This window comes from Mus caroli, chromosome 4 (genome assembly GCF_900094665.2).
Source record: "Mus caroli chromosome 4, CAROLI_EIJ_v1.1, whole genome shotgun sequence".
Taxonomy (NCBI): domain Eukaryota; kingdom Metazoa; phylum Chordata; class Mammalia; order Rodentia; family Muridae; genus Mus; species Mus caroli.
The window spans coordinates 125,395,761-125,422,935 of NC_034573.1; the positions used below are offsets into that span (position 1 = coordinate 125,395,761).

At 49.8% G+C, this 27,175-nt stretch overlaps 1 protein-coding gene across 2 annotated transcripts; it reads left to right on the forward strand.

The window, feature by feature from the left end:
- On the forward strand, positions 1-27,175 carry Il22ra1 (interleukin 22 receptor subunit alpha 1). 2 transcript variants are annotated; one of them, XM_021160048.2, is made up of 7 exons: positions 1-254; positions 5,265-5,397; positions 6,390-6,568; positions 9,654-9,829; positions 16,509-16,647; positions 20,258-20,379; positions 22,560-27,175. In XM_021160048.2, exons 1-7 carry the CDS (start codon positions 212-214, stop codon positions 23,511-23,513), a joined length of 1,746 nt encoding a protein of 581 aa, XP_021015707.1. In that variant the 5' UTR covers positions 1-211; the 3' UTR covers positions 23,514-27,175. The 2 variants fall into 2 exon arrangements, with proteins under 2 accessions (XP_021015707.1, XP_021015708.1); XM_021160049.2 differs by lacking the exons at positions 1-254; positions 5,265-5,397 and adding an exon at positions 5,418-5,475.

Genomic DNA, 27,175 nt, shown 5'->3' on the forward strand with positions numbered 1-27,175 from the left:
TCCCTTGGATCTCGCCCAGGTCCTGGAATTCCTCAGCACCCGACTAGGCACCTTTGTACCCCTGCCCCCACGAGCCCAGGTCTTACTCTGCTCTTCTCTCCCCGCCCTGGGCTGGGCGGGGCCAGCTGCCAAAGCGGCAAGACTTCATACACACCCCAGCCTCTGTGCAGGGGTCCAGAACCGAGGCCAGAAGGGGCCCTGGAGGGACCCAATGAAGACACTACTGACCATCCTGACGGTGGGATCCCTGGCCGGTAAGTACCTCTCGACCTGTCCTCAGATCCTCCTACCCCAGCAGCTAGGGAGCACAGTTGCCTATTCCTGCCCCATGAGTCTCTTAGCAGCCAGTTTCATTTTCTTCCCGGCTGGCACTGGACTGGGTGGCGAGTTTTCCTGGAGATGGAGATGACCTGGTCCAGGTAGCTGGAAAGAAGAGAGTACCCCAGACCTGGCTTCCTAAAGGGACTCAGTTGACCCTCAAGTATGCAGACATTGATTGACCAGCTGTCTGAACTCGGGGTGCTGAGTAAGTAGAGTATTGGCCTCAGGGGTGCCGCTTCATGCTCTGCTTATCATTCAGGAGGGGACAACAGGCTAGATAAAGCTGGTGTCAGGCTACTGTCTCCATTCATGTCTCCTCACACCCCTCTGACTGGATCAGTAAAAAAAACCACGTCTCTCCAGCAGCCGCCAGAAGGCTGCAATAAGTCACCAGAGTGTCCGTGCAAATGCGACTAAGGACTATGGCTGTCAGGTCTCATCAAGTGAACTTTGGGGTTCATACCTGTGAGACATGAGACAGGGGCTTGATCTGTTCTCCTGAATGGAATCAGGGCTTCTCTCTCAGGAGGCAGGGCTGAGGCATGTTGGAAGGAAATGGTCCAGCCATCTCATGGACCTTCTTGCTTAATGCGGTCCCTAAAGACACAGACCTGCAGCCAGGTGGTCTTTAATCCCAGCACTCAGGAGGCAGAGGCAGGTAGATCTCAGCCTGGTCTACAGAGGGAGTAGCCAGGACAGGGATAGAGAAACCCTATCTTGAAAAACAAGAGAGACAGAGACAGAGACAGAGAGAGATCGCAAGAGCACTGCTCTGGCTCCAATTGACCAAACAGTGTGTATGCATCCTTAGCATTGGCAAAGCTTCTTTCCAGCCCTTGGCAGACTGCGAAGATTAGATGCAGTCCCCAAATTCTCTAAATCATCTTCTTTTACATCCCAGGGTGGAGCCATGGATCTCCTGACCCATTAAGACGGAGGGAAAAGGGAGCTGAAAGGAGCCCTGTGGTGGCAGAACCCTAGCCTTAGCCACAGACACAGGCTCCGGCCCCAGCTCTCTGGCTGGCTCCAGGTCACTGTAGATGGTGTGTTTCTCCTTAGCTCCTAGGGCAGCTGATACATTGGTTTTCCACACAGATGTGAAACCTGTCTTTTATAAAGCCGCCAGACAGCCAGACTCCCCACCACAGGTCTCCTTTTCCAGGTTTCACAATGTAGACTTTCAACCAGGAAGTGTAGGGACAACACAGGCCGGGAAGCAGACAGATTTAAAGAGGGAAAAAGAGGAGGAGGGAGAAGAAGGCTGATTAGTGCCCTAAGCTAGGAGAGGCTCTGCCAAGATCACTTAGCCCACTTCAGAAAACCCTCCTCCATTCCTCCCCTCCCCTGATGCCCCCCCAATTCTTTATTGGGGTATGCAAGCCTCAGTCCCCAGCCTCTCCTAGCCTAGACATCCTAGTCAGGACTGTCCCAGTACCAGCATGCTCTGCAGCAGAGTCTAACCATAGGAGGGGAGGTTAAACGCACTGCAGACAAACCCCAGCCTTCTCTCAAATCTACCCCCTCTCTCCTGCCTGGGGCTCACCCCCATGTCCACCCAAAAGCCACAGTTCAAACCTATGTTCCTTCTGCTGGTCTCTCTAACCCCAGCCTGTGAACCCCAGCAGAGTACTCTAGAACTGGCCTCGCATCTGCTCAGCCCAGGATCCAAGCAGAATGCTATTTACATCTCAGGGCGACTCAGCTCAGATGTCACATTGGGTCAAAGTAGTAGGAACACTCGAACCCTGTCCCTGAGGTCCCACTGTGTGAGCTTCAGGGAGGACTAAAGAACAAAGATGGCCACAGCTGCTGCCCCAGACTGACCCAGATTCAGGGTGGTGTGACCAGGGGACCTGCAGCTGTAGGGATGGGCCGTTCCCATCTTCTGCCCTCCTCACCCCTGCAGCCCACAGATCCCTCCTGAAAGAACCATGCAGACTTGGACTGTAAGAATAGCCATCCTCCTCTCTGCCCGTCTGGCTGCTGGTGGCTGTAGTCAATCGTGGAGGAGGCGGGCATATACACATCAAAAGCATATGTTCTCAAGGCCTGCACAGAGCTCTGCACCTGTCTCTTTCCCACCCTTGCCAACCAGGCTGTTCTGAGTGCATTCAGAGCCAGGGCAGCTCTGCTGCTAGTTTCTGCCCGTTCTTTCTCACCACAGGCCAGGTCTGGACTGAGGGAAGGGCACTGTGAGCCGAGGGCTCTTCATGGACAGGGGCATTGCTTTAGAAGCAGCAAGCCCCTCCCTGGTCACACAGGGGACAGGCCTGACCAGCACTCTCCTTGTCTAAAGCTGAGGTAGTCTGAGCAAAATAGCCTGGGCTAGAAACAATAGCCAACGCAAGGACAGGTTCTAGTTTTGCTTTGGGCTTGGGGTTTTGGGGCGCTAAGGTTGAAGCCAATATGTGTATTAAGCTGTACTCTATCTCTGAGATATACCTTAGTTCTGTTGTAAATTCCTCAGACTGTCTTCTGTCTTTCTCTCTCTTCCCACCTTCCTTGAACTGGTCCCCTACTGGGGCTCAGACCACTAATACCCCCTCTTCAGGGGTAGAGGGGGACACTTCTTCCCACATACTTTCCTACACTCAGGACAGAGTCCTGTGAAGTGCTGGACACATCCACAGGCCTTGCCTCACTGCTCAGTCATGCAGCCCATGTAGCCCTGGGACATTGTCAAATGCTAGCTGTGACACTGTTGAGCAGCCCTGAATGAGCCTCGGTTTTTCCCATTCATGAAATGGGAATGGCAGCGGCAGTCAGCATCTAGAGAGGGTGAGAGCAGTCGTGAGTAGAGTGGCCTGGACTGGTGGCTGGCAGCTGGCAGGTCCTTCCAAAGTGTCAGCAGCTGCTGTCATCATGATTGCCTGTTGCTAAGTGAGTCAAACTGTCCCCGTTCTAGACTTGAAGAGCGGAGATCAAATTGCTTAAATAATTTCCCCATGGTGATCCAGTCTGTATGTCAGCATCCTGCCCTCTACATGGTCTGAGTATAGAAGGTGTCTTTGCCATCTGTCTTAGTCAGGGTTTCTATTCCTGCACAAACATCATGACCAAGAACCAAGTTGGGGAGGAAAGGGTTTATTCAGCTTACATTTCCATACTGCTGTTCATCACCAAAGGATGCAGGACTGGAACTCAAGCAGGTCAGGAAGCAGGAGCTGATGCAGAGGCCATGGAGGGATGTTCCTTACNTCTCTTATAGAACCAAGACTACCAGCCCAGAGATGACACCACCCACAAGGGGCCTTTCCCCCTTGATCACTAATTGAGAAAATGCCTGACAGTTGTATCTCATGGAGGCATTTCCTCAACTGAAGCTCCTTTCTCTGTGATAACTCCAGCTGTGTCAAGTTGACACAAAACTAGCCAATACACCATCTAAGGAGGCCACATGGCTGGTAGGCAGGGAGTGGTGTGAAAGGAATTCACCAGAATTCATAATCCCTTCCATACCCCTGTGTGAAGTGATTGACTTTGGACACATGCAGTCTTGGAGCTTTTATTTCGAGAACTCTGAAATAGGACTAAGAATGCCAACCTCAGTGTTAAAAAGTGAATGTGAGGGCTGAAGAGTTGGCTCAGCAGAGATGGCTCAGTGCTAAAGAGCACTGGCTGCTTTAGCTAGAGGAACCAGGTTCAATTCCCAGCATCCCTGTGGCAGCTCACACCTGTCTGTAACTCCTGTTAATACTCTCCCACCAACATACATGCAGGAAAACACCAATGAATGTAACATAAAAATAAACTGTATATTTTGAAAAAGTGAATTGAGACGGTATTTACACGGATGTAAAGGAATCTGACAGCCCAGTTACTACTGGGGGCGGGGCTAGAAACGAATACACTGTAGCGACTTTAGGAAACACCTTGGTAATTGCCTCAAGTGTTAAAAAATAAAGGCTGAGGCTGGAGCTCGCTGCGGAGTGCTCACCTATGGATGTCAGAGACCTGGGTTCCATTCTCAGTACTGTAGAAGATAGAAGAGGGAGGGAGGGAGGGAGGGAGGGAGGGAGGGAGGGAGGGACAAAGCTAAAGATAGAACCTCCAAGATGTGTACGCAAGAGAATTATATACACAATTGTATCCACTCCAAATGAATACCCAAGGGAATTAGAACTAACTATCCACTTAACCTTTTTCCACAAATGGCCACATAAGCATTATTCAAAGTGGGAGGGAAGTAGAAATCCAAATGTCCGTGAACTGATGATAGATGAACCTGATCTGATACATCCACACCCACACAGTGGAGTCTTATCCAGTCTTAAGAAAATAAGTGCTTACTGATGCCATGTTGTGGATGAAACTTGAAAACGTGCTGAATAAAAGAAGCCAGACAGGGCTGGAGAGATGGCTCAGTGGTTAAGAGCACTGACTGCTCTTCCAGAGGTCCTGAGTTAGATTCCCAGCAACCACATGGTGGCTCACAACCATCTGTAATGGGATCTGATGCCCTCTTCTGGTGGTCTGAAGACAGTTACAGTGTACTCATATACATAAAATAAATGATCCTACAGTTTCTTCTCTATACATATTATTAATAAATCTTGAGAAACATTATTAAAAAAAAAGAAGAAGAAGAAGCCAGACATGGGAGTGGGGGGGAATTGGAAAATCCTAAGAGAAATAGTATAGATTTGTGGTTGCCAGGAACTAGGGTGGGGGTGGGGAGAAGGGAGGGAGGATGGACTGTGACCACCAAGTAAACAACGTCCTTTTGTAGGTAGTACCGACCGCTGCACAGGGGTGGGAAGGTACTCAGAAGACATTGACGGGAACACATAGGTGGCTGATGTCAAGGGATGCAAACCATGCTTGAGGAAAATGAGGTGCCCCTCCCCCATGCTTGAGAATGAGGTGCCTCTCCCCTTGAAGTTTGGGGGTGGGGGTCTGCAGTCTGCAAACCCACTGACTCACTCCACTTCCACCTCCTGCAGCTCACACTACTGTGGACATATCCGGTCTCCTTCAACACGTGAAATTCCAGTCCAGCAACTTTGAGAACATCTTGACGTGGGATGGTGGGCCCACTAGCACCTCTGACACCGTCTACAGTGTGGAATATAAGAAGCAAGTATCTCATCCCTCCAGACCCCCCTCCTGACCCTGCTCTGCAGCGAGCTCCTCCAGGACATCCCAGCTCCAAATGTCCGCACACAGATAAAGCCTTTCTACATTTCCCTCATAATAGGACGATAACAATTAGAGTTAATAGGACAGTGAATAGAGCCTGAGTGTGAGAGCCAGCTCCAATGAGACTTCTCTAAGTCTCAGTTTCACCGTCTGTCCAGTGCAGGTGATGACGGTATGCTCATCACAGGATCTCATATGGAGAAAGATGACATCACTAGCATGTATATCCTCTTTCTGATACAGTACCAATAACTGATAGTCACGAGAATAGTCTAGGTCCGTTGGAAACTTCACCCAACCCCTCCTGCCTGTGTCTAGCTCCAGTGTGTTTGCAAAGGCTGGGTCCCTTCTTAGTCCTGACACTTCACCGTGTAGCAAGTCACGCCCTAGTTCTGAGCCCCAGTCTCCTCACCTGTAGACTAGGGCTCACAAAGCTTGTTAAAGGGCTGGGTAGCAAGGACCACAGAGCATGGGCTCAAGCTGGCAGGGTTCTGTCTGGCTCATTGTATGCCCACTTCAAAGCACTGGGCACAGTTTTTTTTCTCTGAGCATAGCTTGCTCCCTCGAAAACAACACACACCCCTATAAGGACCATTATGAGAGCTGACCTGTGTCCACACAGACAGCCTTGATGCTGAGTAAATGCCAGGCTCCCTCATCATCATTAATAAACCACAAGCCTGGGCTGGAGAGATGGCTCAGTGGTTAAGAGCACCGACTGCTCTTCCGAAGGTCCTGAGTTCAAATCCCTGCAACCACATGGTGGCTCACAACCATCCGTAATGAGATCTGACGCCCTCTCCTGTTGCATCTGAAGACAGCTACAGTGTACTTAGATATAATAATAATAAATCTTGAAAAATAAAAATAAACCACAGGCCTAGCAAAGCTGATCATTCACTGGGCACCCTGCCTGCTTTTGCTCACAGGTACGGAGAGAGAAAGTGGCTGGCCAAGGCGGGCTGCCAGCGGATCACCCAGAAGTTCTGCAACCTGACTATGGAGACCCGCAACCACACCGAGTTTTACTACGCCAAGGTCACGGCGGTCAGCGCGGGAGTCCCACCGGTCACAAAGATGACTGATCGTTTCAGCTCGCTGCAGCACAGTAAGTAGGGGGCCTGCACATCTGAGATGAGGGAAGAGGATGAAATTCTGGGTGAAGGGGGAGTTCTCAGATCTTCTGGAGTGGATGGGGACCCAGCAGGTCTCTGTACCTGGGCAAGTAGAGGATGTGGCTTTCTGAGAAGGTGTCTCCAAGGCCAGGGAACACCCCAGGGGGTTGTTTCTTTTCTCTATGCTTACTCAAAACTTCCTAAATTAGAGGATGCTCCCCCTCCCCCAAGCCAGGACTCCTGCTTCATTCCTCCATTGTAGTGGTACCCTGCCTGCCCTTTCAGGATATAAAGCCCACCAACCCTTCCCTTGCTGGTGAACTTAGAGAAGATTAGCTTCTTACCCATGGCCCACCAGCCCTGCCTAGTCCAGTCCTCAGGAGAAACACTCCATAGTCAGCAGGCCCCACTCGCTGCTGGTCCCTGCTTGGGCGCCTATGCTGCTCCCCAGGTCTGAGGGTTTAGCTCAACTTAGATTCCAAGGAGAGTTCCTGCCTCCAGCCCTGACCACCTGATCTCAGTCAGTCAAAGCTAGCCTAGTTCATTAGTTATCCTCTATGTGTGTATTCTTTATCCCAGTGGCCCTCTGATGCAACCAAATGCAAATGAAAATTATTTGAGGGAAAATATTGCATCTGCCTTGCATCTGTTCACACATCTCTGGGTGATACACATCTGTTTACATAGCACTTACATAGTATTAGGCATTACCCATTGTCAATATACAAAGGACATGTTTGGGTTGAGCATGGAACTGGGCCACTCTACACAAAGGACTAAGACAACAATGGTTTTATGCTTTGGCAAGGTAATCCAGAACCAAGTCGCACAGACACCAAGAGATCCTGTGCTCTGTTGATGTTGTCACAAGAAAGAAAAACTGGGTTTGCTTATATTCTCAACCTCCCCAACAAAGACGTGAGCTTCAGGACAGCCTGCAGGGCCCACTGTGTTCCCAGCCATACATGAGCACAGCACTGGGTACACAGAAGAGGCCCCATACACGATTGCTGAATGAATGAATGAATGAATGAATGAATGAATGAATGAGTAAATAACAGGTGACAAACCCTATACAAGCTAGGCATGTGGTGATGTTGACTGACTTACGAAGTCACCATTTCCAGTGTTTTGAGACAGGGTCTTAGTCTGTAGCCCTACCTGACCTAGATGCCACTTTGTAGCCCAGGCTAATCTCAAAATAGTAATGCCCTAGTTTGCTTTCTGTTGCTGTGATAAACACTGACCAAAGGAGAGAAAAGGGCTTAACTAAGGTTTACACATCCAGATCCCAATTTATCACTGCGGAATACTGGGCACAAGGCAGAAACCATGGAAGAAAACTATCTTCTGACTTATTCATAGGCTTTGTGAACCGCAGTAACTTTCTTATATAGCCCAGTCCTGCCTGCCTAGGAATGGAACCGCCCATAGTGGACTGGACCCTCCTATATCAATTAGCAACCAAGAAAATGCCCCACAGACATGCACACAGGCCAATCTGATGCTCCAGGTCAGCCTCGGCCTCCTGAGCTGGTGTCAAAGTCTTGTTTGGGACCCCTTCTTCCATTATGTAACGGTTTCATGACTTTGCCATACTACGAAACATTTTCCACAGCCTGATTTTCCATGGCTGTGAAACAACTCATTCTATGATGGAATCCTAATTCCCTTCCTTTTTTGAGGACATTTATTTTCATTTTTCTTCTTTCTTTCTTAACCACTGAGCCACCTCACCAGCCCCCTCTTTCTTTCTTTTAAGATTTCCTTTTTTACATTTATTATTTATTTGTGCATCCGTGTGTGTGTGTGTGTGTGTGTGTGTGTGTGTGTGTAGGCATGTGTATCTGTGTGTTTGTGTGTGTTTAAGTCAGAGAACAACTTTCAGGAGTTTGTTCTTTCATTCTGTCACGTGGCACCCAGGGATTGACCTGACGTCATCAAGCTTGGTGGCAATCACCCTTTCCCACTGAGCCATCTTGCCAACCCTATCTCCCCTTTTCAATCTTATTGGAGCAAACATTTTTTGGCTAGATTGTTCTTAGAGTACGACAAATCACTGTTAGACTTGTACAAATTAGATTCGGGACAAATGAGATACACAAATCCTTGGAATTGGATGTAAGATTTTTGTATGTTTACATTGTCATGGAGTAAAGAGCCATAGTTGTCACCATATTATCAAAAGAGTATGCAGGGACTGGGTGGGGACATGGCTCAGTCAGCTCTTGCTGTATAACTATGAATCTCTAGCACCTATGTAGAAAAGTAAAAATAAAAATGTCCAGGCAGAGTCATGCTTGCATGCACAGACATGGCTGTATCCCCATGAAGGCCGTGCAGAGACAGGAAAACCCTAGGAGCCCAGTGGCCAAGCCAGGCTAGCTGAAATGAGCGTCCAGTTCAACGGGAGGCCCTAACTCAAGATGCTCAACATTCTGACTGGTGAGCTAGCTTAGCGGTTAAGAATACTTGCTGCTCTTGCAGAGGACCCGGGTTCAATTCCAGGCACCCACATGGCAGATCTGAACTCAGTTCCAGGGGATCTGAAGCGCTCTTTGGCTTCCTTGGGCACCAGGCACACATGTAGTACACAGACAGACATGATGAAGGCACAATACCTGTGCATATAGAATAAACCCGACAACTTCCTCTGGCCTACACACACACACACACACACACACACCACTTTTAAGGCACTGTAAAACAGTGAGGGTCATTTGGAAAATTCCATCGTGAAAGAGCATAGTCTTGCAAGCAGAAGCCATAGCACCGGGCCTGGGATAATTTAGACTCTCTCAGGACTCATTACTCATTGACAAGCCCAAAGCTGTCATTGCAGCAGATGAAAGGGACAGGTGTTCCAGCACACTCACACCAGGGACATTAGGAATAGGAAGCATGAGGCAAAACTAAGGGTGTCGCCTGCTTTCCCGCCTGGGTACCTCCCATTCACCCTCTGTCACCCCTGGGCTAGCCTTGTTCTTGGACACCTGCCACTCAAAGGTCTTTTTTCACATGTTGAATTAGTTTTTGTTCTGCAAAGCATCCTGGGATTTTTCTCTCTTCCCTTTCTAGCTACCATCAAACCACCTGATGTGACCTGTATCCCCAAAGTGAGGTCCATTCAGATGCTGGTCCACCCCACACTCACACCCGTCCTCTCGGAAGATGGCCACCAGCTAACCCTGGAGGAGATTTTCCATGACCTGTTCTACCGCTTAGAGCTCCACGTCAACCACACCTACCAGATGGTAAATATAAGTCAAGCCCCATCCCTACCTGGGAATCCCATTCCCTCCCAAGCCTATTGGGCTGCTTTCAGCAAAAGTGATACATTGTATAAAATGGCACTTCCCAGAAAATATCCTTGCGGGGCTCCTAGGATGCCGGGGTGTGTGTGTGTGTGTGTGTGTGTGTGTGTGTGTGTGTGTGTGTGTGTGTGTGATGAGCCAAGACCTCCCTCTCTAGGTTCACATACAAAGCCGCCTGCTCGAAGCTCTGACAAACCCTGCAGAGGCAAGACATCAGTTTTGTGCCATGCAAATTTGTCTTATTTATTGGACAAGATTTCTTTTGTTTGGTTGTTACTTTGGTTGGTCGTTTTGCTTGTTTGAGGCAGATTATCACTGTCTCAAGCTGGTCTGGAACTCACTACAAACTCATAGCAATCCTCCTGTCCCGACACTAGTATTATAGGTACATGCCACTGGTTCAGAAAGCTTTATTAGTTCTTACCTAGTATCCTTTAACATCCCAGAGAGCAATACATTTCTATTGATATCCCCAGTCATTCTCTTTAGAAAATGTTGGTGTCTCGGGGCTGCAGTCGTAGCTCTGTTAGTAGAGTCCCTGCCTCGCATGTGCCAAGCCCTGGATTTGATTCCCAAAACCACAGAAACCAAATGTGGTGATGTGTGCCTATAACCCAAGCTCAGAGACGGAAGCTGGAGGGTCAGGAAGTCAGGACCATTCTCGGGCAGCAGATTTAACATCAGCCTCTACTCCTGGAAGTGTTTGGGGGAAAACCGTGTGAGGATGCGGTTTAAGGCAGGTCCTACAGGCAGACACAGCTGTCAAACGATATGCAAATGATTCCGTCTTATACAGTCCCCAGCAGGTACCATTAACCTGTGACTCAGTTGGCTGAATGCTTATTTCCTCCTCTGTAGTTCAGAAAAAAATCCCTCAAAGAGTTTATGACCTAGAGGGTGGGGGAGGGGCTAAGAATCAGAACAGACTGCAGGACTGCTCGGCCCAGGAGACTTGTGGGAAACTCTGGGATGTCGAAGCGACTTTCTGAGGCATACAGGATGTTGCTTATCTCCGTCACAGTTCAGTGAGCGGGCACTAGCATCTCCATCTCATCTCCAAGGTGAGAATCCAGAGCTCATCGAGGTTTAAGCCACTCGCTGGACTGTGTTCCAGCGATAACCCCTGAGATGAGATCAAAGCTCTCACCGCGGTGGGCCTCCAGTGTTGCGCTGTGATCAGAGAAAGAAGCAGGAGCCTGTACAGTGTTCTTCAAAAACACAAAGCTGGCCACTGGAGCCGGAGTGTGAAGCCACAAGAGGCAGTGGTCCTGCCTGTGCCTTGGACCGGTGGCGTCAGAACCTCCCAGGGTACTTGCTCAAAACACAGCTCCTGGGTGCTCAGCACTAGTTTTCTTATCACCATGGCCAAACACCTGGCAGAAATAACTTAAAGGATTTCTTTCAGCTTGGAGTCTTGGAGGCGTCAGCTGGCAAGGTGGGAGGGATGAGGCAGAACAGGGCAGATCATTGAAGCAGGAAACACAGATAGGAGACACAGGAAGAGGCCAGGACAAGATTCAGGTTTCAAGGATATACTTCCCGTGACATACTACCTCCAGAAGAGGTGGGATTCACTTCCCACCCCTCACTGCTTCCTAGTGAGGCCGTCAGACTACAAATCCATCAAGGGACGGATTCATTTATTAGGTCAGAACCTTGACAATCCACTTTCTCTGAGACCCACCCTCACAGACACACCCAGGGACAGCCTCATGAGTCTTCTACGTGGCTCTCAATTCAATCAAGCTGATGAGATTGGTGATCATTGGCCCCTCACACCCCACTCATATGTTTGTAGCTGCCTGTCCGAGACCTGGATTTTAGTGGCCAGCCCACAGGGGACTCCTCCCTCAACCTTGAAGGTTGCGAACTTCAGGTGTGGAGGGATAATGGGACACAAGTTTGAGGACGCTGTTGGGACTATGTTGTGGAGGCCTGGGGTTCAGGTGGTAGAGGAATTCTAATCTACTCAGTCGTCACAGGAGCAGATATATATAAAAAAAGGATTCGCCCTAAACAAAAAAAAAAAAAAAAAAAAAAAAAAAAAACTCCTTCGGATAAATATTTGGGGTTGGACTAAAGGTTTTATGAGTCTTGATTTTTAATTAAATTTAGCCTGTAGTTCGTGAGCCTGCTCTATCTGAATTAGTCCTTTTAAACTCATGAAGGTTTACTTTATGGCCTGCCATCTGCTTGGCTTCTAAACAAAGCAAGTGTGTTTGGAGGATTAAGGCATAGGTGCGGTTACTATGTTCTACAAACACCAACTAGATACTGGAGGCTAATGGGGCTCCTCCCATCTGTATGTGTCCTGATATGCCTCTGTGTGTGTGTGTGTGTGTGTGTGTGTGTGCTTATGTGTGCTTTTCTTTCAGCTGATGAGAATCCTGAACTCTTTAGCTATGCATGTGAGTTTGTTTTTCCCTGTGGGTCTCTTTGCTCTCATGCACCCCACCCCCGCCCCGCCCCCACCCCCGCTGATACAGTCCAGGGCAGTGGAAGCAGAGATGTTGAACAGGGCACTCGGAATCCCTATGAGTGCATACTGTGAATGACCACACCGAGACTGCTTGTCAGTAGGCAGATCAACTTTACTTAGGGTGACTGAAGTCTTATAAATTTTGGGGGGACTGAGGGTAGGGACATTCAGGGTGTCTTTGGCTGGGGTCTTAGGGTACCTGGCCTACTTCCTTACCATGGGCAAGCATTTCAGGGATCGCAGGTGCTGGCTGAACAGGTTTTGTCAGGAGACAAGAAATTGATCCTATAAACGAATTGAGGTTACATGGCACTCCTCAGGTAGAGGAGAGGCAAGTGTCAGGGCTTAGAGTACCCCAGTCAAGGTCAGAGAAGGAGAAACTCTGTTAACAAAGGGAGTCCCCCATTACATACTGAGCCCCAGAAGGCCATGCAGTCGATGGTAGCCCCTATATTTCCCCCTTAGTTCTGTGTCATTTTTCTCTTATGCATTTAAAACCCTTATTAAACATTTGCTTTCATTATTATCTTATCTTCTTATAAGTTGGCCTCTGATCATGATGAAATCCCCCCTTTTGTCTCTTGTTGGAGTTCAGTTAATCTGATATGAATATTGCCACTCCAGTCTCCTTGTAGTATTATATGTGTGTGTTTGTGTATGTATATATGTATACGTACATATATATGTATGTGTATATGTGTACATGTGTATATATATAATATACATATTTCTAAAGATTTGTTTTATTTCATGTGTACATATATGCCTGTGTACCACATGCATGCTTGGTGCCCCTAGAGGTCAGAAGAAGACATCAGATCCCCCTGGGACTGTCAGCCATCATCTGGGTACTAAAACCTGAACCTGAATCTTCTGTAAGATTAGTGAGGTCTTTTAAGTGCTGAGCTTTCTCGCCAGGCCCCACAAGGGAAGCTGGAGACATGGGCTCTTAAGCGGGTACTCAGAATGGACCTCTTGGAGTTTTGGTTGTAAACCTAAGCCTTTAATGTCTGAGCTATCTATCCAGCCCTGGTGCCCTTTTCATAGCCATTTATCCTTAACCTAGGTCTTGATATCTATCATGCATCTCTGCAGACAATATTCTGTCAGAGGTTCTCTTTTAAGATTTATCCTGTGTGTATGTGAATGGGCCTTCATGTGTGACAGCGTGTGTGCAGGGGTTAGAGGACATCTTGTAGGAGTTGACTCTCANGACAGGCTTTGAACTCAGGTCATCAGCCTTGGAGGCAAGCACCTCTACCCACTGAGCCACCTGGCAGGCCTTTTTCATTGAGGCAATTCATACGCCATAAGAATTCATTCTTTTCTTTCCATTTTTGTAATATGTGGAATCAAACTTTCAAAGCCTTGCTATTGCTCGGCGAGCACCCCACATGCCCAGACCTGAAGTCATCTGTTTGTTTGTTTGTCTTGTCTTTTTTTTTTTTTTTTTTTNNGACAGGGTTTCCCTGTGAAGCCCTGACTGTCCTGGAACTCACTTTGTAGACTAGGCTGGCTTCGAACTCAGAAATCCGCCTGCCTCTGCCTCCCAAGTGCTGGGATTAAAGGCGTTCGCCACCACCACCCCGCTCTATTTGTGTTTTCTCTATGTGTGTATGTGCAAAACGTGCACGGGTGCCAAGGTACAAGTATAGAGGTCAGAGGACAATGGGCAGGAGTTTGTTCTCCCCTCCCTCCATGTGGATTCCTGGGAATTGAACTTAGATCCCCAAAAGTGCTTGGCAGCAAGCACTTTTCCCGCTGAGCCATCTTGCCTGCCCTCATTATTCATTGTCAGCATATTTTCTTTTACTTCTCTGAATACAGTTTTACAGTTGATTTAAAAATTATGAATATTATAATCCTGAATATTATGAATGTCATGTTGAAGTGACTCTGGATTATGTTATAAGCTCCAAAGGGTGTGTATTAGTCTTTTGTTCTTTTGGATTTGGTTATGTTGTTTGTTTGTTTGTAAGTAACAAAGTCTTCTGTTGCAACCCAGGCTAGCCTGAAACTCATTATGTAGCTAAGGTTGGCCTCGAACTGGCAGCAATGTACTATCTCCACCTCCCGACTGCGGCCACGCCTAACGCTCTGTGGTGCTTCAGTACCCGGCTGAACTGCAGGCTCTGACATCCCTATTTGGTCCTTTAATTTTATTTAGGCTTGGAGGCTGCCTCATGCATGCAGTATGCATCTGAAGGCATTAAGGGATAGAGCTGAGTTCACACAGAGAACCTGGGCCTCCTCCACAGGGCGTTCTTGTCTAAGGTTGGCCCCTCATTTTCCAGATACTGTGGTCACCCCAAACTCTGTCCTCTGATTATTCCAAACCAGTAAGATGGCATGGCCTTTAGGCTTCAGCCACCCCATAAAGTGTGGGCTGGAATCTGCCTTCAGGATAAAAGACATTTAAAAGTTTTCCGAGCAGTTATCCCTCCCTTATCTCCCAGAATTCCCTCTGTTGCTTACTCTCCAGCACCTTTAGACAGTTCCCCCTCCCCCATTTTTATTAAGTGCCTTTTCATAGCTATGACCAACATCCCTGACAGGACAACTTAAAGGGGAGAGTTTTGCCATTGGGCTCACAGTTCCAGAGGACTCAGTCTGTGGAGGTGGTACTTGGGCAGAATTCATGGTGGCAGGAAAGTATGGCAGAGAAGGCTTTTCATAAACGGAAAACAGAAAGCAGAGAGAGGAACAGCAGGGCTGGAGAGATAGCTCAGTGGTTAAGAGTATAGACTGCTCTTCCAGGGGTCCTGAGTTCAGTTCTGAGCACTCAAATCAGGTGGCTCACAACTGCTGGTAAGAACAGCTCCAGTGGAGCCTGGCTTTCAAAGACACCTGCATCCAGGTGTGCATGTACCAACCTCCCTCCTTAAACCTTGGCTCCCATGTGTCCTGAGAAGAGAAAGCACGGCCGAAACACAGAGTTTAAAGCAAGAATAGAGCCCTGCTCCTTTAAGAGAAGCTGTTAGTACAGAGGGTGAGTGGGGGCAGAGCAAGGACTGCTTTGAGCTTAGACCTCCAAGATGAGGGACACTGGATGCTGTGAAGAGAATCTGAGAACAGGAAGCAGACATGGGGTTGGGTTTGGGAACATGCCATGTGGAGGAGCCTGCCTGGTACCACCCAAAAGGGGATTGTCTCGTTCATCAGAAACCCTTCAGGGTCATCCATCAGTAGCCAGAGGCCACAGGTTCAAACGAGATCGTTTAGCAAGCAGAGAGGAAGATGGGTAAAGAGTTCAGCCTTCCTGGAGCCTTGAGCCAGGCAGCAGCTATGGATGGGGGTTTGATGTTGCCCTGTGAACATGTGCCTAGCAACCGAGGCTCTGCAGGAGAGTCCTGTAAATCTAGAAGCTTTTACAAAGATCATGCCAAGATGAATGCGCCAGTGGACAGGGACCAAGCTAGAGATGAGTGACCAGCAAGGGGCCACAGCAGAACCCAGGCTAGAGAGAGCAGGTCAGATCGGGCAGAAGGGTAAAGGAACATAAGAGTGGGGGCAGGGTTAATGATGGAGGAGGCCGGGGAGAGGTGGGTGGGGACGATGGTGGCAATCACGATGGAATGTCCATACAGCAGCTGGTGTCCACGGGCTGTCGCAATGTGACAGGCCAGGTTCTATGAGAGGCTTTGAAGAGCTTGAGGGTTTATTGAACTGAGGATAAAAGAAGACCAGAGAACAGAATGAAAGCCATCAGAGGGCTGCCCAGCCGGGCGGGCTCATGGGGTCATGATAGTGTCAGAAGGAAGAAAGAACATGTGTGTGTGTGTGTGTGTGTGCGCGCATATGCACGGTGTGTGTATGTGTGTGTGTGTGTGTGCATGTCTGTGCATGAATTTTTGTCTGAGTATGTGTCTGTGTGTCTGTGTGTCTGATTTTGTCTGTCTGAATGTGTCTGTGTGTCTGATTTTGACAGTCTGAATGTGTGTGTGTGTGTGTGTGTGTGTATCTATGTGTCTGTTTTTGTCTGTCTGAGTATGTGTATGTGTGTCTGTGTGTCTATGTGCATGTCTGTGTGTGTGCTTTTTTGTCTGAGTGTGTCTGTGTGTCTGTTTTTGTCTGAGTGTGTGTGTGTGTGCATTTGTGTGTGTGTCTGTGCAGTCATCCTGGGTTCTCTGTCCATTTCAGCACCTTGAAGGCAAACAGAGAGAATATGAGTTCCTTGGCCTGACTCCCGACACAGAGTTCCTCGGCTCCATCACAATTTTGACTCCGATATTGTCCAAGGAGAGTGCCCCCTATGTGTGCCGAGTGAAGACGCTGCCCGGTGAGTTCAACTGAGGCCATGCAGGGAGGATTCCTGCGCGCACAGCTTAACCCCACTCCTCCCTCCCTGTAACCAGGGGGATGCTTAGCGGTGCTCTGAGAACCCTTGGAGATTGGTGGTGTCATATTAAGATTGATGTTTGTTTATCCATAGCTGAGCCGTCTGATGAGTTCACTTAGAGAATGTTTAATCACCTCTCTCAGCCAACGCCTGGATTTTTCTCCTCATTGTGTAAACTCTGGCAAAGCAAACATATATATTATCAACTCAAGGAGCATACAGTAGGGGTGTGGGGGTGTGAGGGGTGGGGATAGAGAGGATAAAATGATCCTCACTGTCTTCAAAGCCAAGGAACCATACTGGTGATGATGAAGGCTCATGTTTCTGCCAGGCTGACCAGGGAGCACACTATGAGCCACGACTCCCGCACAATCTGGCAGGCGGGCACTTCAATCACCTCCATTCAACAGACTGGGGGTATGGCTCTGTGACAGAGCACAGGCAAGGTTTGGGGTTCCATTCCCAACAATGGAAAGCAAAAACTCACAAAAGCCCCCTCTCTCAGAGGAGCGTCTGTTCTTTGGTTAGGCTTATGTTCCCAAGCAAGTAGAAGACTTGTGACCCTTCAAGCTGTCAGTTAGGATAGGACGGTGATGTCAGAGGGCAGGGATGTCTATGAGGATAGGGGAGGGGGCACCCAACCCATCATGTTCAGGTGACTTCCACCAATCATAGTCTACCTTGGAACTCAGTTTGAGACCTGCACAGTAGTGCATGGCCCTGGGTGGAAAGCGGTCCCTGTCCTCAGCTTTACCCAGAAACTCAGCCCATGTAAGCCCACAAGACACTGGCTACTCTGCCTGAATCCCAGGGCACTCTCTGGCAGGAGGAGAGGCTGGAGGAGAGCCAAACTTGGCCGAAAGCACGAGGCATGCCCTTCCCTCGTGAGGGACCCAAGCACCAGAATAGAACCTGGCAGGCAGGGGGATGGGAACAGAAAGCACTCTGTGGGTGCCAAGCTGGGGCATGTCTAATGAGATCTTTGACCTTCACCCCGACCTCGTTAGATATGTGTCACCTGTCCCCAGGCAGCCCGACCCCACCCTGCTTCTGGATGGCAGACAGGCTGTTGTGTCCGGCCAGCAGATCACAGCCTGGGTTCTAGCCTGGAAAGGCATTTTGGAAACCTGGAAGAGAAGAGGGGCTAGGCGGCGAGAGAAAGAAATGTAGCTAAGACAGCATTCTGATCAAAGCTCAATTTTACTTTTTTCAGACACTCAGTTATAAAGGAAGGGGGAGGGAACCCGATTTCCCGCCAAACAATCTCGGGATCCAGTAGCAGGATGAACACGTGTGTGCCTCCAAGCAGGGTCCAGCAGTAGGCGTGGCAGAACGAATGAGCAGGAAACTCCACCCTAGAGCAAGCAGGTTCCAGGGTGGGGGAAGGGAAACCACAACAGGCCACTCCTCACCCACCCTCCTGTAGGCTTGACCTCACGAGAGCTGGCCTGAATTGTCACACAGGTTTTGTTTGGGTTTGGATTTTTTGTCGTTGTTGTTGTAAGACAGGTTTTCCCTCTGTAGCCCAGGCTAGCCTCCAGCTTCTGATCCTCCTGCCTCAGCCTCCTGAGGACTGACCTCAATCTTAGTCTAGGCTTTGCCTCTGCCCAGATCCCAGAACCCTTTGCTTTAATTTCTCAAGGATGCCTGGGAGTTACAGAATATCATCCCAGCATCTTGGTGGAGGAAAGGGTTTCAAAGTTGTTTCACTTCATCTTTTTTTTTTTTTAACAACTGAGGGAACAGAGGCATGATTGTACAATGTCTGTGGGGATATGCTCTGGGGTGGCACTCATCCACTGAGGAGCTGTGTGACCTTTGGCAAGTCACTGAACCTCTCTGAGAGTCAGCCTTGTTGCTGGGAAGAGGAGAACATCCCAGTCCCTTTGTGTGTTCTGTGATTCGCCGGGCGAGCCTCAGCATGCAGGAAAAACTCAATAACCAACCACGGGCAATCAGTACAGATGCTGGACCAACCAGAGAGGGCTGCACAGCAGGGGGATGCTCAGAGTGGATGTCGCTGCTCCTCATCTTCAAGTTGTCGTTATGTCCCACCCTGACTGAAATGGCATGATTCTTCTCACTGTAGCCATGACAAGGGTGCCAGTGACTGACAGGGGTGCCAGTGACAGGGGCCAGCCCATTACTTCAGTCTGACCCAGATCCCCCACCCCCAAGGACCTGGACTGGAGGAAGCTAAAGGTCACGGTTCTGAGATCTCAGTGACTCCCTTACTGAGGCCAGCTGGAGTTACAGGGGGGGGGGCGGTCATGAAAAGAAGGAGGCAACATGGGAGGGGGCAGGACCCCAGATAATGTAAACATCCGGTCACTAGAGCTCCACTAGCCTCTCCCTGCCAAGCCATTCCCAAGTGCCATTCAGGCTGACGGCAGGACAGGTCAGGACAAGAACCCTCTGTGCCTGTCCCGAGACAAAGGGGAGACACAGAGTCAGAAGCGCCAGTCCTCCACCACGGAGTCAGAGTGTCAGCACTATTCAGCCTCCCCCGCTTTTCAGAGGCTGATACCTCTCTAGGCCCCTTCCTCCAACGCCAAGCTCCTTACCTTACACAGAGGACACCGGTCCTCCTCAGTCTACCGTCTAACCCCTGTTGGGGGAGCAGAATGCTCCTTAGACCCTAGCTGCAGGGGACCCAGCCTGCTCACCACCCTCCTTCCCGAAGCTCTTCCTCTGACACACATGATGGAAAAGCCCCTAGCAACAGCAAGTGACAGAGCCATCAAGACAGTGGCTCTCAACTTTCCTAACACTGTGGTCCTTTAAAACAGTTCCTCATGTTGTTGTGACCCACAACCATAAAAATGATCTCATTGATACTTCGTAACTATAATTTTGCTACTGTTATGATCATAAAGTGATCTTAGGTGACCCCTGTGAAAGGGTCATCATTGGACCTCTAAAGGGGTCACCACCCACAGCTTGAAAGCCACTGTTCTAGAGCCTTCTAGACCATACTCTGAATAGCAGGAACTTGGAAGACCCCATGTCTATGGCAGAGCCTGTTCCCTGACTGGGCTCGCCTCCTGCTGAAGGCAGACACTGGCTAATGGGCAGGTTCTGAGCCCCATGGATGACTGGAGAGTATCCAGATGTGGAGTCTGAAGGAGCTGGCCGTGTGGGCTGGGACATGCATCGCCAGCTGAGGCCCATGGCTATGAGAGCTGGAACCACTCTGAGGACCCACAAGAGGCCTTCACTCTAGCTCAGTTTTGTTTTTAAGCCAGTCAGGAATAGCCTTGACCTCACCCCATACCTGAGGGTTGTCTTGAGCTCCTGATCCTCCTGTCTCTACCTCTCTGGTGCTGAGATTACAAACCTGCACCCTGTTTGCATGGTGCCTTATCAGGCCCAGGCCTTTGTGAATGCTACACAAGCAAACCACCAACTGAACTATATCCCTAACAATGCATTTTGTGTTTGAAGATGGTGAAGAACTCACCCTGACCCGTGACGGTCACATCAGTTTTGCTCGGGACAGGGCCCAGAGACCTCCTAGCCTCACACAGCCTTCTCCTGTCCTCTTTTGCAGATCGGACGTGGGCCTACTCCTTCTCGGGCGCCGTGCTCTTTTCCATGGGTTTCCTCGTCGGCTTGCTCTGTTATCTGGGCTACAAATACATCACCAAGCCACCTGTACCTCCTAACTCCCTGGTGAGTCACCCACCTGGGGCTAGAGAGGGGCCACTTGGAGAGAGACCCTCCAAGTCCCAGAAGACAGGGAGTCCCTGAGCAGTGCAAAGATGTGCCACAAAGCAGACAGGGCTGACCAAGGTGGTCTGGTGGGTGCCAGGGTGTGTAAGGAAGGCATGTGGCCGGGGCAGTGGGACTGAACAGGGATGCCCTGTGGCTTGAGAGCATCGGAGCCAGGTGGGGATGCAGGTCTTGAGGGCTGACAATGGGGCTCCATGGGGGGTTGCTCCACGGGGCTGCAGAGCACCTCACTATGTGTATGGAGAGCTGGCAGTCAGTGCGTGGGCACAGCTGTGTAATCCCAGGACTAGAGAAGCTGATACGGAAGAATCCCAAGGTCCAGGCAAGCCTGAGATACACAGGGAGATTTTGTCTCACAAAGCTCCCCACCCCCACCAACAACAAAAAACAAAAAAACAAGAAGGAGGAGGAAGGGGAGGAGGGGGAGGAGGGGGAGGAGGGAGAGGGGGGGAAGGATGACAAGGAGGAGAAAACCAAAAAGCACAGGTGTAGTGGTTGTTATTCCAGGACTTAGAAGGTGGAGGCTATATTGTGAGAGCCTGTCTCACAAACTATAACAAGGGCTGGCAGTGCAGCTCAGTGGGTAGAGTGATTCCCGAGCATGCAGATGGCCCTGGGTTTGACCCCCAGCGCTGTGGTGCCAGTACTGTGATCCCAGAAGTCAAAGAAGGTGTAGGTGGGAAGGCCAGGAACTCAAGGTCATCCTCGGTTATATATCCAGCTCAGAACTCGCCTGGACTACACATGCACACTCACATGCACACACACAGAGACACACACACACACATGCACATGCACACACACCAAACCAAACAAATAATAGCCAGGCATGATGGGGCACACCTTTGAACTCAAGACACAGAGGCAGGAGGATCTCTGAGTTTGAGACCAACCAGGTCTAATTAGAAAGTTCCAGGACAGTCAGGGCTACATAGTGAGACCCTGGCTCAAAACAACAACAAAAATTAAAGCAAAACAAAACACCCCAATGTGGGCAGCCCAGGTCTGCTCTGCATGGTCACCCACTGCCAGCTTGTTTGTTTGTTTGTCTGTTTGTTTGTTTGTGTGAGAATCCAGGCTTCAGACAGTAATGTGCAATCTCCAATGTTCAGATCCTGACTCCTAGTTTTAGTGCTAAGCCCTTAGGGAGTCAACATGTCTCATCAGCGGCCCCAACTGACTGTGGGCCCCACCTCTGCCCCAGCAGCAAGGTTCCCTTCAGAGCCTCAGACTGAGCAGCATGGCCCTCCAGACAACTCTCTCCATCTGAACGGCTCAGAGGGCATTTCCCATAGTGCCGCGTTCCTGGCTACCATGGTCTCTCAACCTCTTCTGGCCTTCCCTATTTTCCTATCCTTTCCAACCTCAGAGCAGTACAGCCACAAGCTTGAGATGGCCCTCTCTGTCCCCGCCTGTCAAACACCTGGAACAAGTGGACCCTAAGTCACTCACTCTGTCAGATGTAACCTGGGCCTCAGATGTCTCAACATCCATTTACTTGTTTGATGCAGTTTATAAAACATGGTCTTACTATGTATCCCATGCTGACCCTGACTCAAGATCCTTCTGCCTCAGGTGCCTCAGAGGCTGGGTTTATTTGAAGGGAAGTCTGTGGGCAGGGGAGGGTAGATTATGCACATCTTGAATGGAGCCCCCAATGCCTTAACGACCTTCTCAGAAGGCCTTGCCTGTCCATATCAAAAACAAACAAACAAACAAACAAACAAACGAAAAGCCACCACAGGACTGGAGAAACAACTTAGTGGGTAAAGCACTTGCCGAGCAAGCCTCAAGAACAGAGTTAGGATCCCCGAACCCATATAAAAGCCAGCAGGATGGGGTGGCACACCAATGCATTGTCCCAGTGCCCTAAAGGCAGAGACGGGGGATTCTCGGGTCAAGGTAGCTGGTTACACCAACTAAACCATTGAGCTCCGGGCTCGTGATCAATACCCCACCTTGTCATATAAGATGGAAAATGGCCAAAGATATTGGGTCTCTGGCCTCCACACACATGTCCTCGCACACATAGCACACACACCACGCGCCAGAGCACATTTCAAACAAAAAAGAAAGAGCACAGAGCATGTCCTAAAGCGTGGATTCTTGTCTCCCCACAGAACGTCCAGCGTGTCCTGACCTTTCAACCACTACGCTTCATCCAAGAGCACGTACTGATCCCCGTCTTGGACCTTAGTGGCCCCAGCAGTCTGCCTCAGCCCATCCAGTACTCCCAAGTGGTGGTGTCGGGGCCCAGGGAGCCTCCTGGAGCTGTGTGGCGGCAGAGCCTGTCTGACCTCACCTATGTAGGGCAGTCAGATGTCTCCATCCTGCAACCTACCAATGTGCCAGCTCAGCAGACACTGTCCCCACCATCCTACGCTCCAAAGGCTGTCCCTGAGGTCCAGCCCCCTTCCTATGCGCCTCAGGTAGCCTCGGATGCCAAAGCTCTGTTCTACTCACCACAACAGGGGATGAAGACCAGGCCTGCCACCTATGACCCGCAGGACATTCTGGACAGCTGCCCTGCTTCCTATGCTGTGTGTGTGGAAGATGCTTGCAAAGACTCTACCCCAGGCATCCTCTCCACTCCCAAATACCTCAAGACAAAAGGTCAACTCCAGGAAGACACACTTGTTAGAAGCTGTCTCCCAGGGGACCTTTCTCTACAGAAAGTCACCTCCTTAGGTGAAGGGGAGGCACAGAGACCAAAATCACTCCCCTCACCTCTGGGGTTTTGCACAGACAGAGGACCTGACCTTCACACACTGCACAGTGAGGAACCAGAGACACCACGGTACCTGAAGGGGGCGCTTTCTCTCCTGTCCTCTGTGCAGATAGAGGGCCACCCTGTCTCCCTCCCTTTGCACGTCCATTCTGTCTCATGTTCCCCCTCAGACGAGGGACCAAGTCCCTGGGGCCTACTGGACTCCCTTGTGTGTCCAAAGGATGAGGGTCCCGCGGTTGAGACTGAGGCCATGTGCCCCAGCACTGCAGCCTCTGAGCTGGAGCAGTCCACAGAACTGGACTCTCTTTTCAAAGGCTTGGCCCTGACTGTGCAGTGGGAATCCTGAAGGGAGATCGGAGCAAGCAGGCCTAAGTTTCCTTCTGCCCCACCCAGCTAACACCCCCACACCCACTAAGCCACAGGTTCTAGGGCCCAGCCCCGGGTGGGTGCCCTCAAGAGAATGAGAGGAAGATTTGGGCCCCACGTGGGAACACAAATGTACGGTGAAGTCTCTAGTGGAGAAGCTACAGGCAGGCGGCGTGTGCGAATAGCCTGTGGCACAGGGCCCAGCAGGCAGGTCACACAGAGTGGGGTAATGAAGGGAAATCTGGAGAGCCACTCAGCTCCCTCAACCAAGAGTGAGGCATTCACTGTCTCTGAAGGTTCTTGGACTGGAAGCTGGGGACCAAGTGTGACAGGCACTTCAGCCAAGGCCAGAGGCCACACAGCAGCAAGACTTGAGAGCAGAGTGCAGTGGAGGCTCACTCCCAGGCAGGGAACCTTTCTTTGCTCTACTGTGAGAGGCTCCACCCAGGAGTGACTCCTTAATCCATCAGGAGGTGAGGGGTGTTGTATAAAGGTTTTCTGCAGTCAGGCGTCCAGTGAAAAGCATTTGAAAGGAGCATGGCGCCTTGGAAGCCAAAGGCTTTTGCATCTCGGCCTGTCTGGGGTCACATTCCAGCCTCTCTACCATCTACAGGACTTCAAGCAAGTGAAGTGAGTGAGCTCAGACCTCAGCTTCCCCATCAATGAAATGGGCATCATCACGCTTACCTTCTGGGGTGGTGCCAAGGATGGCATTAATGTCTGGGAATTGCTTTGTGGCACCCAGCACATGGGCAGGCTCTTGGCTGCTGTCTCCTGCTGGGATTTTTTTTTTTTTTTAAATCTGGAAACACGAGGAGTGCCTCCTTCTGTTCTCAAATGGTTCATGGGCGTTTTCTCATGGATTAGAGACTGTTGCAGGCAAGAACTGGACTATCTAGGGCAGACATGAACAGTCTCTACAGAACCTTCTGGAAACAGGCCCAGAGAAAAAACGAATGGCACAGAGCCTTCTCTTTGAGGTTGCAGGTAGAAGCTGTTTGGGCAGATGCCATCTCACGGGGCTTTCTCTGCATGAAGGGAGCCCCAGGCCTCTGCTGTCTGCTCCACCTGGAGATACATCGTCAGCATTGCACCACCCTGGCCCTCTGGCCCCTGCCTGCACACAGCAAGAAGAAGCCTTTACTCTCTGCTGTCAGGAAGCTGTGTCTGTCATATCACTCTCATATGGGCCTTACCAGGAGGAAGCCAAGGCCCGGGCCAATGCAGGGCTCTGCTGTGGAATCTACAACTTAAACACAGGGCCTTTGTGCCAAGGGTGGATGCTCTCCGCCCTGTTTGAATTCTTGGGGGCTGAGTTTGGCAGGACACAAAGTAAGGGGGCCCCAATGGAGTTCCTGAGAGATAGGTGCCCTCCGTATCACCTTCTTGCCCCAGATTTCTGAGACATAACACCAGACTCCATTTGCGTCATTGCGGCCCTCCAGAGGTACACTGTGTCCTTCTGCTGTTCTCACCTGTGTTTCCCCTTCTTTTCCCCGCCGGATCCCCTTGATGACACACGGTGACAGGTGGGCCTCTTATCTACATGTCATTAATATTTAACCTCCCTCTAAGGTCATTGACTCCATATCTGAGGCCAAAGGTTAACCATCTTTACTTCGTTTACAATCAAATGGCTGGTCTTTTCTTGCCTGGTCAGTACAACCAGGGTTACAGAGCGCTTTTATAGAAGGCCATAAACTGGCTGTCAGCTCCCAGGGCTATAAGTGTGGCAACCATGGTAACAATGAGGGAGAAGCTAGAGTGTCTGAGGAGGAGCCCTGCAGCCTCCTTCTGAGAGTTTCTCTCAGAGAGATCACCACACACCTCCCCTGGCATCCCAGGCCCATAGCTGGGCTGGATCCTCCCTGCTACAAGACAATTTGTCAAAGTCCCACCAGGACTGGATGGTAAGCTTGGCTTTTCTGAGAGCCTGACACTCTGACCCAGTAGCCTGAAAAGTTTCCAGCCCTGCTTGCTGTGCTCTGTCCCACCCAGAAGTCTCCAAGTCTCCTGTCTAACAAGGAAAGCCAGAGCCAGGGGTAAAAGAATAGTATACCTTAGCATCCCCCCAACTTTATCCTCCAGGGAACGTTCCAAACCCCTGGACCCCTGTCCAGCCAGAACTCACAAGCCCTGCACAGACAAGGAGAGCTGTAACTGTAGCCCGAACACAAATAGTAGAGTCACCTAAAACGGCAGGGTTTGGGGTTTTGTTTTTTGTTTTTGGTGGTGCTGTTGTCTGGTTTTCCAAGTGTGAAGATGACAGTTTTGCATCCAGATGATGCTTGAAGTTACAGATGCCACTGAGCCTGCATATGCTCTGCTCTGTGGTAAAGCTTAATCTATAAACCAGGCAGGAAGGGACAAACAGGCGCATAACGGAACGGCAACTGCAGCAAGTGCAGTAAAGGTTACTTGAACACAAATACTTAGGTACCAAAAACCAGTCTGACTGAATGATGTGGTGTGTAACATACAGAGTGGACCACAGGAAGAGGTACATCTTGTGGCTGGATGAAACAGAACAGCAGCTGGGATGGAGAGAGAGAGAGAGAGAGAGAGAGAGAGAGAGAGAGAGACCCTGTTTCCTTTTTCCTTTGGAATCTTGCTGTGTTGAGAGTCAGTGAGTCCCCTAATCCACACACCTAGTCCCTGCTACTTCTGCCCATTTTTCCTTTGGCTATAAGGAGGGAGGAGACCAGGAAACTTCCCCTGCTGCATGTAAAGGACGACAGCAGCTGGAATGAACCAAAGTGAGAGCTTCAGAGCACAGGAAGAGACCGAAGAAAACCCAGAATCTCAGAGGACTAGCAGGGAGGAGATATCTAGGTAGGCATGTCTCCATGGCAACCCAAAGTTGGTGCCATCGGCCATGGACAGTTGGGTTGTAGACTGAGTTGTTGATAGGGGAGGCCCTTGGTTTGATCATAAGTCCAAGAAAATAAAAGACAAATAAAGGAAGAAGGAAAGAGGAGAAAGATGGAAATAGAACTGAGCCAAGCATGCCCTGCATTTAGTCTCACAACCATTCAGCAAGACAGGTGGCCATAGTGTGCGCAAATGTGTGTGTGTGTGTGTGTGTGTGTGTGTGTGTGTGCTCGAGTTTGTATGTGATGAGAATCTGGTTTCTTTTAGAAACCCAGTTATGTTATGTGAATGTGGTTTTGCTTTAATCCTAGGTGTGGGATAAGAGACTACCTCGCAGCAGGTGACTATGATTTGCCTCATGCTCTAGCAAGGGTGTGCTTTTGCCAGCTGCAACTAGTTACTATGAGTGTGTAATGTTTGGAATTCTGGAAACTTGTCAAGGGGGTATAAATGGCAGAGCCCTGAGAGGGGCTGAGCTCACTCTGAGGAGGCTATTGTTCCTCCACTGCTGCTGGCTCCTGTTGTGGTGGTTTGTCAAGTGGTTGTGAGCAAAGTGAAAAGAAGAAGAAATTGTAGATGTCCTTACAATGACAAAGACTGAACTTGCCCCAAGGAACTCGACACCTTAAATCAGCAGGAAGTAATCGAAAAAGGTCAAGGTCCCCTTTTACCTTTCACCTTCTTTCTCTTCTACCTACTGGGGGGTTGGAAAGGATTAAGGAGGAATAAGGGTGGTAGATATAAGGACTCAATAAAGTAGCACAAAAAGTA